At 47.4% G+C, this 12842-nt stretch overlaps 1 protein-coding gene across 3 annotated transcripts in view; it reads right to left on the minus strand.

Annotated features, from left to right (window-relative positions):
- MTR (5-methyltetrahydrofolate-homocysteine methyltransferase) overlaps nucleotides 1–12842 on the minus strand; it is a 1186028-nt gene that overhangs the window by 309194 nt on the left and 863992 nt on the right. For all 3 annotated transcript variants that reach the window (XM_077486511.1, XM_077486510.1, XM_077486509.1), the window contains exon 25: nucleotides 1590–1671. In XM_077486511.1, coding sequence (XP_077342637.1) covers nucleotides 1590–1671 — 82 coding nt within the window. The remainder of the gene's footprint in view (nucleotides 1–1589; nucleotides 1672–12842) is intronic.

The raw sequence follows: 12842 nt of genomic DNA on the forward strand, positions 1-12842 counted from the left end.
GCGGGGGGGGGGGGGCAGGGGCCACTTTATAGCATCTTACGCCCACGCACCGCCTCCGTCTTGGCAACAAACGAATTGAGGACTGCCGAAAAAGCGTCCAGGGGCACCGCGCATTCGGCAGGCGAACCGGTTGCAATTGCCTGGATTTCGGGGGAAGAAACACCAGTCTCTGAAGCCATGCAAACCCTACCCTGCCACCTACTGGGGACTTAGGAAAGTGATGGTCCCACCCTCCTTACTGCTTCTGGCTGAGGGGCTCTTTCCCACAGGACTCACCACCCTGACAGGTTCTGCACTGTCCAGCAAGTAGTGCCCGTGTTCTCTGACAGCTCCCAGGTGCAGAGGAATTCACTCTGTGTCATTCAAAGCTGCTGCTTATGGAGCTGAAAGGCTCAAAAAAATGGCCACCAAGCGTCCAGCATAAGGACATAAATCGATGGGAAAATGGCCGCCGGACTACAGGGACACATGCTGTCTATAGAGAATGCTGAAAAAACATGCTCAGGCTTTGAGAAAATGGCCGCCGGGCATCCAGTATAAAGGACAAAACCACAGGGAAAATGGCCGCCGAGAAACAGGAGAGCATGCTGTCACTTGTCCATACCCAAGATGGGCACCGACACTGAAAAACCATGAGGGACAGTGATAGAAAATGGCAATGATCAGTGCTGCAGAGATCACAGACACAGCCTCACAGGCACCTGCAGGGAAATAAAAAAAAAACATCACAGGGCACAGCCAGCCAAGCGCAGCCCCCCCTCCACAGGTGAGAGCCCCCCCCCCCAGAGAGCCCCTGTACAGACAGACACACACACACACACCGCTCAGCAGCCACATGCAGCATCCCCCACAGGGGGGTGCAGAAAAAGCAACGGACCAATGGGCCCGCATGGGTCCCAAGTCATTCTCCTTCACTAGGCAAAATAAAATGGAGGCTGCAGTAGCATGCTGAGGGGTTGTTACCCAAGGGACCATTATTATCACATGTTAACATGTAATTCCTAGTCCTCTCCTTAAGGTGGCATAACAACCCAATGGTCTAAAGAGAGAAGCTGTGTCAGTCAGTGATAATAAGAGAAATTTGCCTTGATCTATTTTAGTAAACAAGCTTTTGGCAACCTCTGTAGGGAAATGGCACAATGAAATGGGCCTAAAGCTTTAACTTTTAGGGTTAAAGACATTAAAATCAAGCACACATCCAACAGTTTATATATCATTTACTTAATATTTAACCTAAATATAGAAAATATGTACAAATCCTTTATACGTACTATTCAATATAGGTACTTTCCCTATCCTAATTGTAATTGGGCAATAGAGGAGCAGCACCAAACTAATGAGCCAAGTTCTCTTCTCAATTTTCAGTCACCATGCTCCTTGTTGGTACATATACAAGTAGCTAATCTGATTGGCTGGGATTCATTATTTTTACTAGTTTACTAGTTAGATAATGCATGTTATGACTGTGAGGTACACATACCTGCATAATAGGCGTTTTTAAATGTGCCTGGAGTTTGGCTTTACATTTATTCAACTTACTATAATTAACTGTTCTGCACCTTAGATATTGTAAAATGATTATAACTTACTACCACAACACTTTTGGAAGCATCCAAGACATGGATTACTGGTGCACTGTAACACGGGGCTATCTTAACAGCAGTGTGGGTCCTACAAAATAAAAGAAAAACAAACAGGATTTTTAAAACAGCTTACCTGTAAAATCCTTTTTTTATGTACATCAGGGGACACAGTGTCATAGTAGTTACAGTACTATGTGGGTTATATACCGGACCGATAGGTGATGGACACTGGCATGCCCCTAAGGCAAGGTGTGTACTCCCTATATAAACTCTCCCATTACTGAGTCCTCAGTTTTGTAGCCAAGCGATACAAGTGTATACCAAGAATGGAGGGACCTCTGTGTCCCCTGATGTACATCAAAGAAAAGGATTTTTACGGGTAAGCCGTTTTAAAAATCCTGTTTTCTTTTCTTACATCAGGGGACACAGGGCCATAGTAGTTACTATGTGGGATATCCCATAGCAATGGCAACTGAAGGGAGGGAGACAACAAAAAACAGGAGGCCAGAGGACTCATACTGCAGCCTGCAGTATACTGTGCCCAAAGGCAATATCCTCATGACCTTTAAAGAGGAAGTAAACCCTGATGAGTTTACTTCCTCTTTCATTCCCTGCAAAGGCAAAGCATAATGGACTACTATGCATCACAGTCCGCCGCATCCATCTTCTTGGTGGGGTCTCGCAGCTACGCCGCTGTCATTCAGCGAAGCCGCGATGACATCACTCCCGCACATGCGCACGGGAGCCGACACACGCGGCAGCTCCGTCTCTGAGAATGCCGCGCTCAGTGCGCCTGCGTGCCACTGTCTACGGTGCATGCGCCATAGACAGCGGTGCCCGTTTTCGGGCAAATATCTCCTAAACCATATAGGTTTAGGAGATATTTCTTGGACCTACAGGTAAACCTTAATCTAGGCTTACCTGTAGGTCAAAGTGGTTTGTAACCGTTTACAACCACTTTAATATCGATTTGATAATATCTGATAAACATATGAACCCGAAGACTAAGTCGCAGCCTTCCACATCTGAGCCATAGAGGCCTGATGCACCCAATAGGCACTAATCGCCCTGGATACGTGTGCTCTAGCATAAGGAGGAAGAATTTTCTTCTCAAGTCGAAGCTTGAACAATCACTAGACAAATACATTTGGAAAATAGTAGATTTAGACACTGCCAGGTCCAAGCGGTAATGTTTCGCAAACGTGGAGTAGCTGGACCAAGTCGCCGCTCTGCAGACCTCCTCCGGAGTGGCACCGGCCTTCTCTGCCCACAAAGCTGACACCGCCCTAGTTGAATGTGCCTTAACTAGAGGCGCTTGCCTCCCTGCCAACCTGTATGCCTCTAAAACCGTCATTCTAATCCATCTGGCAGTGGTGGATTTAGATGCTTTAAGTCCTTTGCGTGACCCCGCAAAATTTACAAAGATTCAGATTTCCTGAATTCTTTGCCAACTTTTAAATAAACTAAAAGGCTACGCCTAACATAAACTAAACTAAATCCTTCTTCCTTATCACCCTCTGAGGAGGAGTAAAATGTTGGCAGAATAATGTCTTGCGTTCTGTGAAAAGCAGAAGCAACCTTGGGGAGGAAACTAGGATTTGTTTTGAGCACAACCCTATCCTTCAAAATCAACAAAAAAGGCTCTCTAATCGAGAGTGCCTGCAACTCACTCACTCTCCTAGCTGAGGTAATTTCAATCAAAAAAGCTGTTTTTAGAGAAACCCATTTAACATCAGATTTCTCCAGAGGCTCGAAGGGACTTCTTGTGAGAGCACCAAGCACCAAGGTTAAGTCCCAGGAGGGACAGGCTTTAAAGAAATCTTGCTGCAGGGGGACCTGAAGAAAGACGCCTAAGGCAGCAGCCTGGACCTTCAGGGTGCTGACAGAAAGCCCTAATTCCACCCCTGCCTGGAAGAAATCCAGCAAAGCTGGAATACCTGGATCTTTCTGGCCCTGTTCCATCAGCCAGAATTTGAACCTCTTCCACACCTTGGTGTAAATGGTCCTGGTCACTGGCTTACGGCATTCTAAGAGTCTTAATGACCCTTTCTGAAAAACCTTGGGCCCTCAGCAGCTGTTCCTCAGATAGCACGCTGCAAGCCTGAGGGTCTCCATTTCAGGATGCCGGATAGGACCCTGTGTAACTAGATCCTCCCTCCTCAGAAGAGGAATCGGAGGATATATTGCCAATTTCTGTAGGACTGCAAACCAAGCCCTTCTTGGCCAGAATGGAGCCATTAGGATGAGATCTGTTGCCTGGGTCTGAAACTTCTGAAGGACTGCCGCCAACAGTCTTACTGGGGGAAAGGCATAGCACAGGCCTTAGTGCCATGCACTGGCGAAGGCATCTATCCCTTTGGCTTGATCCCGAGAGTGCAGGGAAAAGAACTGAGCAACCTTCCTGTTGCTTTCTGAAGTGAACAAATCCACCACTGGTATGGCCCAAGTCCTCAACACCTGCTCGAACACCTCCTGGTTGAGAGACTACTCGTCTCGTTTTACACATTGGCGACTGAGAAAGTCTGCCAGTGAGTTCTGAGTCCCCTTTAGATGAACCGCTGATAGCGATGCTAGATTGAACTCGGCCCAAGAGAAAATCTCTCCCGCTATCTTCTGCAAAGCAGGGCTCCTGGTTCCCCCCTGCACGTTTATATAAGCGACAAAAACTACATTGTCTGATCTTACTTGAAGGTGTTGTCCCCTTATCTTTTGCTGGAAGGCCACCATCGTCCTCTGGACTGTCAGCAATTACCTCTGATTTGAGGACCCTCTGGCTTCCGTCTGAGACCAGGATCCTTGAGCCAGATCTTTCTCCAGGTGTGCACCCCAGCCGAAAGAGCTGGCGTCTATTCTCAGCACCCGAGCTGCTGATCTGAACCACAACAGACCCCTGTCTAGGTTGTGACTGGTTCGCCACCAACACAAAGCCCTCTTGACCCTTGTGGGTATTTGTATGGGATGATCCAAACTCTGTTGACTGCCATCCCAGTAAGGCAGCAAAAGAGCCTGCAGCGGGCGCTGGTGGATCCTTGCCCAAGGGACTGCTGGGAAACAGCATGTCATTAAGCCTACCACTGTCATGACATCTCTGAGCTGGGCTTCCTGATTGGTCTGAAGCCGTGCTACTGCCAGACCTACCTTCTCTATCTTCTCTGGTGGGAGAAACACCCCCCCTTCCACAGAGGAAGTTCTGAAACCCAGATACAGTACTTCCTGGGTTGGAATCAACTGGGACTTGTCCTGAATGATCAGCCAACCAAGAGAACGCAGGAAGAGTTGCGCCTCCTGTAGATCTTCTTCTAGCTGTCGACAGGACCAGGCGACTAACAGAAGATCGTCCAAGTAGGGGATCATTGTAATGGACCCAACATGTAGCGGAGCTAGAGCTTCTGCCAGGACATTCGTAAAGATCCTGGGAGAGGACGCTAGGCCAAACGGAAGAGCTCTGAACTGGAAGTGGAAGATATCTGAGTTCACCCTTACAGTCAACCTGAGGAACTTCTGTAATTCCTGGTGTATCGTTACATGCAAATATGCGTTCCTGAGATCGACTGTTGCTATAAAGCATTCGGGAAACAGGAGGTTTGTTATTGTAAAAATCTACTCCATCCTGAACTGTTTGTACCTGATAAACCTGTTCAGGGGCCTAAGATTGAGGATATGCCTGAACTTGCCTGATGGCTTTCGAACCAAGAACACGTGGGAATATATCCCCTGTCCGTGTTCTGCCTCTTGTACCCGGCTGATGACCTGTTGATCCAACAGCTCTCCTAACATCAGACTCAGGGCCTCTGCCTTCTCCCAGTCTCTGGGTAACTTGGTTACTAGGAAGGTAGGTGGGGGAATGGCACTGAACTCCAACTTGTAATCGTGTTTTATTATTTCTAATATAAACGGACTTGAAGTTGCGTTTATCCATTGTGGGAGAAAATCGCCCAACCTTCCTCCCACTGGAACACAGGAGTCACTGGGATTTTGAGGTGGATTGAGGAGGATTGAATAATATTCCTCCTCTGCCACGTCCCTTGTGACCCGACCAGTGCTTCTTATGCCGACCCTCTGTCTCCTGCTGGGTTCTGTTGACTAAGACTTCGAAAAAGACGCCTGCTCTCAGGCAAAACTTTTTTTTGTCCTGGGTACATTCCAGGGCCTCCTGGAGACCAGGACCAAAAAGGTGGTCGCCTGAAAAAGGCAATCCACACAGCCTAAGCTTAGATGCTGCATCTCCCGATCAGGCTTTTAGCCATACGGCCCATCTTGACACATTAACCAAAGCCGCAGACCTAGCCGCAAGCTTAACTGACTCCGCAGAAGCATCGGCTAGGAAACCAACAGCCTTAAACAATAAGGGAAAGGTCTTTAACAGCTGCTGTCGGGACATGCCTGCAGAAATATGTGTCTGTAACTGGGTTAACCAGCACTCCAAATTTCTAGCCACACAGGTGGCTGCAAGGGTAGGCTTGAGTGCAATAGAGGAGGCATCCCAAGCCCTCTTCAACAGCACATCACCCCTCTTGTCCATTGGGTCCTTAAGTGATCCTAGGTCATCGAAGGCCAGATCAGTATTCTTAGAGACCTTAGCTAGTGTCGCATCCAACTTAGGAACCTTGTTCCAAGGCTGGGCCTCATCCTTCTCGAAGTGAAATCTACGATTGAGACTGCTCGAAAAGAACGGTCTCCTCCCAGGGTACTCCCACACCAGCAAGATCACTTCCACTAAAGATTTGTGCACAGGGAAAACTCTGGATTTCTGAGCAGACATCCCCGATACACGAGGTCATGCTTAGAAAGCTGTACTGACTCCTCTCTGACCTTTAGGGTGTCATAGATCGCTTTTAACAGATCCCCCACATCATCCAATGTTAATTTGTACCTGGACCCTCTTCCTCTGAGTCAGACCCGGAGTCCACCTGGGAAGAGGCCAGCGACCTGGGCTCCCTCTCCCTGTCTTCCCTATCCTCCTGACTGGGCTCAGACAGGGAAGGTAAGCTTGCCGCCCTAGATAAGGGCACTGAGGGACCCTGCATCCTATCCATCATTCCTCTAAACGATTTGAAGGTGGATACGATCTCATCTTTAACTGACGAAAAGATCTTCTGACACTCAGTCATGGAGTCATCCTTAGATATATTACGGACACATTCAGGGAAAACTGGCTTCTCCCAATTGGGCCCAAGTTTTGTCCCACAGAGCACACATTCTCCTTGGAGGCTGTATCTGAGCTCTGTCCTGTGCTTTACCCTGAAAGCAAGAGAAAAGACAGAAAACAACCATGAAAGCCTGCTCCCAACTGTTGCCACCACTGTGCCCGGGGGAAAGAGTAGTGCCCAGCCCTTTACCTGTGGTTCCCCACCAAGGGAAAGGCCTTGGCCACAAGAACCTTATTCCTTCCCAGAGTAAGCCATGGTCTGCCCTCACCACGCTTACCTGAGAGGTGCCGGTGCCAGAAGAACCGGAGTCGACCGCCTGAACTGCTGCAGTGCCCTCCATGGCTCCTCAGTGTCTGTCACAGTATCTGCTGGATCTACACAGGCTCCGGATGCCCAAACCACACACGATGTGCCTGGAAACTGAAACCTTAGTTTCCTGGTGCCCTCTGAAAAAGCTGTTCCGCCGGAAGCAGCATCACTTCCGTTCGTTGGAACGCGGTAAGCCCCTCCTCGGACGCATGCACGTTCGTAACCATACCCGGAACGGACATCCCGCATGCCCTGTGGACACCGTTCCTTCTTGGGCGCAGTACGTTCCTTTCCGATCCACCGACCGGACTGTGTGAAAATGGAGGTAGGGAATTCAATGCTTTTCAGAGGTACAACTCTCTCCGAGCTTATAGGCAGCGGGGTCTAAGCAGCCCTCTCTTCACTGCATCTAGACAGAGGGGTGCTTTGGGCATAGAGGCTTCAGAGGTTCCTTCCTAGGACAATCCTGGAACCTGGAGCTCCCCAAGTTCCTCACATGCTTCCTTGCCGTCTGGCAGGAAACACAAAAACTGAAGGGGAAGGCCTGGAGAACAGCCTTTTAACCTTTTTGGTGTGTGTTTCCTGTCCCAGAGGGAGGAGCCCTATGTCCCAGAGGCGGTCCTGGAAGACTATAAGAGAAACATGTTTTGCGAACCTGAGAGGTTGCCTTTAAATAGACTCTGAACACTCTACTCAGGGAATGTAGTGCTTTCTCTTGCCTATATTGAGGCTCTAGGGAGAAATAAGCAGGAATAATATCTTGGTTTAAATGAAAAAAAATAACAAAAACCTGTCACCACTTTTGGTTGGAATTCAGGATGAGGACAAAAAAAAACAAAAAAAAAAAAAAACACACTTCATCCTTATGCATGATCAAATATGGCTCTTTACAAGACAGAGCCACTAGTTCCAATACTATTCTAGCAGAAGAAATGGCAACCAGAAATATCATCTTTCTTGTCAAAAGAACCAAGGAAATTTCTTGTAAAGGTTCAAGCGGCTGATTCAGCAAAGCCGATAAGACCAAATTTAAATCTCAAGGATTTAGAGGTGCCTTGATAGGGGGATTAATCCGTGTTACCCCCTGAATAAACTACGTACCAAGATTGGGAAGCAAATGGCCATTGAAAAAACCCTGAGAAGGCCGGGATCTGGCTTTTGATAGAAGTCAAGGCCAGTTTTATTTCAGATTGAATATGTCAGGGATCCTACCTATAACATACTTCCTGGGGTACCAACACTTGGATCCACACCAAGAAACATATGCCTTCCAGAATCTATAGTAAGTGATTCTGGAAGCTGGCTTCCTGGCATTAATCAAAGTAGACACTACCGAAGTAGATCACCCACAATCTTTTATAGAGTGGGATTCAACAACCAAACCTGTTAAATTTTTCATCCGTAAGGTAGGATGAAATACTGGACCTTGTGCGAGAAGGTCTGGCTATAATGGCAGAGTCCGAAGGACTCCTATTACCATCTTTAAGATTTGGGCAAATCAAGATCTTCTGGGGCCACCAGAATCACCTCCTTTTGTTCCTGCTTAATCCTGCGGAGAAGGCGCGGAAGTAGAACTGGAGGAAACGCATAGATCATTGAAAACTGATCACACGGGAAAACTAATGCATCTGTTCCATCCTGCTAGCAAATCCCTTTTTTTCGACACAAAGTTGTCGACTTTGATGATGAATCTTGACGCGGATAGGTCCATGTCCAGAATACCCCATCTCTGACATATCGCTAGGAAGATGATGGTGTGAAGAGATCATTCTCCCAGAAATAAATGTTGGCGTCTCAAGTAGTACACCTGCGATTCTCTATTCCTAAAATTAAAATTGCCGATAGGCAAGGAATGTTGTGTTCTGCCCAAGCTAGAACATTATTCACCTCTTTTTGGGATGCACAACCTCTCGTGCCCCCCTGATGACTGATGTAAGTCACCGCCGGGGCCTTGTCAGACTGAATCCTCCTGACAGTCCTGTAGCCTGGCCGTCCCAGATTCTAAGGCCAGACGTACTGCCTGAATCTTCCAAAAAAGTTGATAGGCAAGATCCTCTAACCTGGACCATCTCCCCTGGACAGAATCTTCTTCCAGGGCTGCTCCCCAGCCTAGAAGGCTGGCATCTGTTAACACCTTCCAGGATAAAGATTTTCCCTTTTGCTGAATAACAATCACCAATTCAGGCTCTTATGTCGGGAGCCAAGCGTATTGGAAACGAACAAGGCCTGGGTCTTTATTCCAGACCGACAGAATGGTTTTTTGAAGCAGTTTTTGAGCAAAACTAAGCGTACGGGGTGGCCTTGAAGGAGGCAACCATTTCCCCTAAAAACCTCCTGCACAGCCGAAAGGAAGGAATTTTCCTTTGTTTTTTATAAGTTGAATTAGTCCTACTATGGAACCGAGTCTTGTCTGGGGTAAGAATACCTTCTTCTATATGGTATCTATAACCAGCCCCCAAGTACTGTAATCTCCTTGATGGTTTTAAGGAGAATCTTCCAAGGTTGAATATCCAACCTAGAGAGATTTCAGATACTTACAGCTGTGACCAGACTCTGTTTTTAGACCTGAGGCTGAATCATCTATTACAAGTAGATCTTCTAAATAGGCTAGGACCATTGTGCCTTGAGCCCTTAATCTGGCTAAAGGAGGTGCCAGAATTTTTCAGAACACTTGTGATGCTGTGGCTAAGCCGAATGGCAGGGCAATAGCAATTTCAAAACGCAGAAATTTCTGGTGAGCGGGAAAATTTGGCACATGGAGATATGCATCTTTGATATTGATTAAAGCCAAAAAACTCCCCTCCTTGCAGGATGGACACAACCAAATTATGAAAGGATCGGATGTGCCGATTCAGATCTTTGAGATCTAGAATGGGTCTTAACCCTTTGTTGAGTTCTGAAACCTTAAAAGGTTTGAGCCAAAACCCCCTATTCCACTAAGGGAACCTCTGATATCACCGACTGGGATAACAGCTGATCCAGAGGCCAGAAAGAGAGATTTCTTTTTTTCTCTGGATCCTTGGGAACATTCTCAGAGAAGACAGAAATTCTCGGAACTCTAGTCGCAGCCTAGAGAAAAAATTGCTGAAATCCATCTGTCTTGACATTGTTCCTGCCAGATCTTGAGAATCACAGGACCTTTCCCCCCAACCCAAACGAGTGGGGGTACCCCTTCACGAGAAGGCTTAAGCATTTTGCTTTGTGGGCTTTCTGCCCCAAGACCGTGGTGCTGCCCTTGGGGACTTTCCCTTGAACCTGATGGTTGAGGCCGTTGAGACTGCCTAGAGGCAGATGCCCCTGGCATAGGAGAGGCAACATTATAAAAGGAGAAATATTTGAACCTCTTTACTGGTAGAGCTTTACCCCATTAGAGGACCTTTGGATGTACTTATCCAGATCGTCTCTAAATAGCCATACCCCATGAAGGGGAAACAAACTGGCTAAGAGCTTTTTACACGGTGCATCGGCTGATCAACATTTCAGCCACAGAACTCTGCGAGAATGCACTAGTCCAAGCATAAGCCATAAGGCTTAAATGATAGAGTCTTTCATAGCATCTACTCTGTGTCATATACGCCAGCCAATTGCCAGGCCTGCTGATCAGGCAGAATTTCAGGGATATCCAAAAAACTGTTACCTAATGGACTGAGATGCACCAATTGCAGCAATAACCGGTTGTGCTACTGAACTGCAAAAGACATTGTCTTTAAAGAGGGATTCCACCAAAAAAAAAAAAAATATTAAAAGCCAGCAGCTATAAATACTACAGCTGCTGACTTTTAATAAATGGACACTCACCTGTCCCGGGTTCCAGCGATGCCGGCAGCCGAGGCCGATCGATCGCTCGGCTCTCGGCTGCTGTCGCCACCATTCTAGGTGAGGGAATCAGGAAGTGAAGCGAATCGGGTCCCTACTGCGCATGCGCGAGCCGCGCCGCGCAATAGGAAATCTCCGCGCTGTCACTGGGACCCGTGTGTGTCCCAGCAGACAGCGCGGCAGGGCAGGAAATGGCGTAGACTCCCACGGGAGTCTATGCCCGGAAGTGGGTGAAAATACCCGTCTTTGACAGGTATCTCCACCCCCCTCCCCCCTGAAAGGTGTCAATTGTGACACCGGAGGGGGGGGGGATCCGATCAGCGGAGGTTCCACTTTAGGGTGGAATCCCGCTTTAAAAGGAAGTTCCAACTTTTCATTTGTTTGATCCTTTAACATCAGTGCATTATCCACCAGACATGTTAGACTCTGCTCACTGAGGCGATTGCAGCATCATTTGCTGGAACCTCCCCATTTTCTTCATAGAAATCCTCTTTCATAGATAAAGTGTGGAAAATTTCTTGGGAGGATAATATTGTTTATCCGGATGTTCCCATTCAGAATACATAAGCTTTTTAGCCATGCATAAATAGGAAAAAAAACAAAAAAGTTTGAGTAAGGGAGTACACAAGCAATGTGTCTTGTGATGCTACTCCTTCCATATTAGGATCCTCTGAAGAGGATAAATGAGCAACTTCCAAATATTTAGGAAGATCTACCTGATCTCCAGCCTCCTGCACCTCAACTGGTGTTTAGTTCCACTATGGAGAGACATCATACCATTAAACTTCGTTCCAATTTTCAAATGGTAGAAAAAAAAATAAAAAAATGTTTGTATGATATATACAGGGACTGACATGTTCTATGCAATAATTTCCCCTGACAGTTCAATCTGACTAGCTGTATCCCTCTCAGAGGAGGAAATGGCTTCAGTTTACAGTGAAAAACCAATGACCCTTTAGAGAAGTTCCTGGTGCCATTACCATGCATAGCCAGAAGCATAAAGCATAAGGCACGATGCAAAAGAACGTACATTGCTAGGCTATAGTTCAGCGCCATTAGCTGCTATTAATCCTAGCTTCAGTAACGTATAATGTGTCAAAGGAATAAGCCTGCTTTCACTAACCTGAACAAGCCATCCTCCTGCTCTGTCCCTCCACAGCCAGCAGCAGCTTTCACATATACAGCGCTAAAATCAGCTTCCTCCATGTGTGGCTGGCGCCTGACGCTGTTAGCCAAACCCCCCTGTGAATTACGCCCCTCCTCCTTTCAATGGAAAGTGCTTTCCCACGCGAGCGCCATCCTGTGGACATGCAGGCATGGCGGGGGTAAATCCTCTGCTGATGCGGCTGCGGTCTGTACTTTTTATTTTTCAAAAAGGCAACTGCTTTGCATCCTGTCCCCTGAAGGGGGAAAAAAAAACAATATTGGGGCACAGGAGGAGACCAGACCCCCTCTTCTTACCGGAGGATCAGTTGCGGCTGGAGGAGAGCGAAGGCTTCCTTGCTGTTTCCAGGACAGTGAGTGCTCAATACAGCCCCCAGAGGTGACGCATAGGCATGACAACATACATAGGAGAAATTCCTGAGAAAATCTGCCTTACCTTATCCTTGCAGTAGGGTTTTATCAGAGATAAAGACCCAATCTTCACCCTTCACGGTGGGCTCCGAGACCTTTTAGGAAACCTTCAGGAACTGGGGAAACTCGGGTTACCCACAATCCTGGACCTGCGACAGCACCCTGCCAGTAAAAAAAAAATGTTATGGCCTTACTACCAAAAAGTACTGGATCCCAGGGCCCAGCTCTCAAAGAGAAGCGTTTGCAAGAAAAACTTTGTTTCTTCGGACACGAGGCCCGGGTAGCATTCATTTAGCCCATGAAAAGACATCAGAACGGATCCGGTCAGCATGGCTAGCCCCAGTCAAGGATTGCATCCAGTGAAGCTCAACACAGCACATCTTTACTCGTGACCAACAACCTTAGACAC

This window comes from Lithobates pipiens, unplaced genomic scaffold (assembly GCF_037356315.1).
Source record: "Lithobates pipiens isolate NorthernLeopardFrog02 unplaced genomic scaffold, aLitPip1_a1.2 Scaffold_18, whole genome shotgun sequence".
Lineage (NCBI taxonomy): Eukaryota > Metazoa > Chordata > Amphibia > Anura > Ranidae > Lithobates > Lithobates pipiens.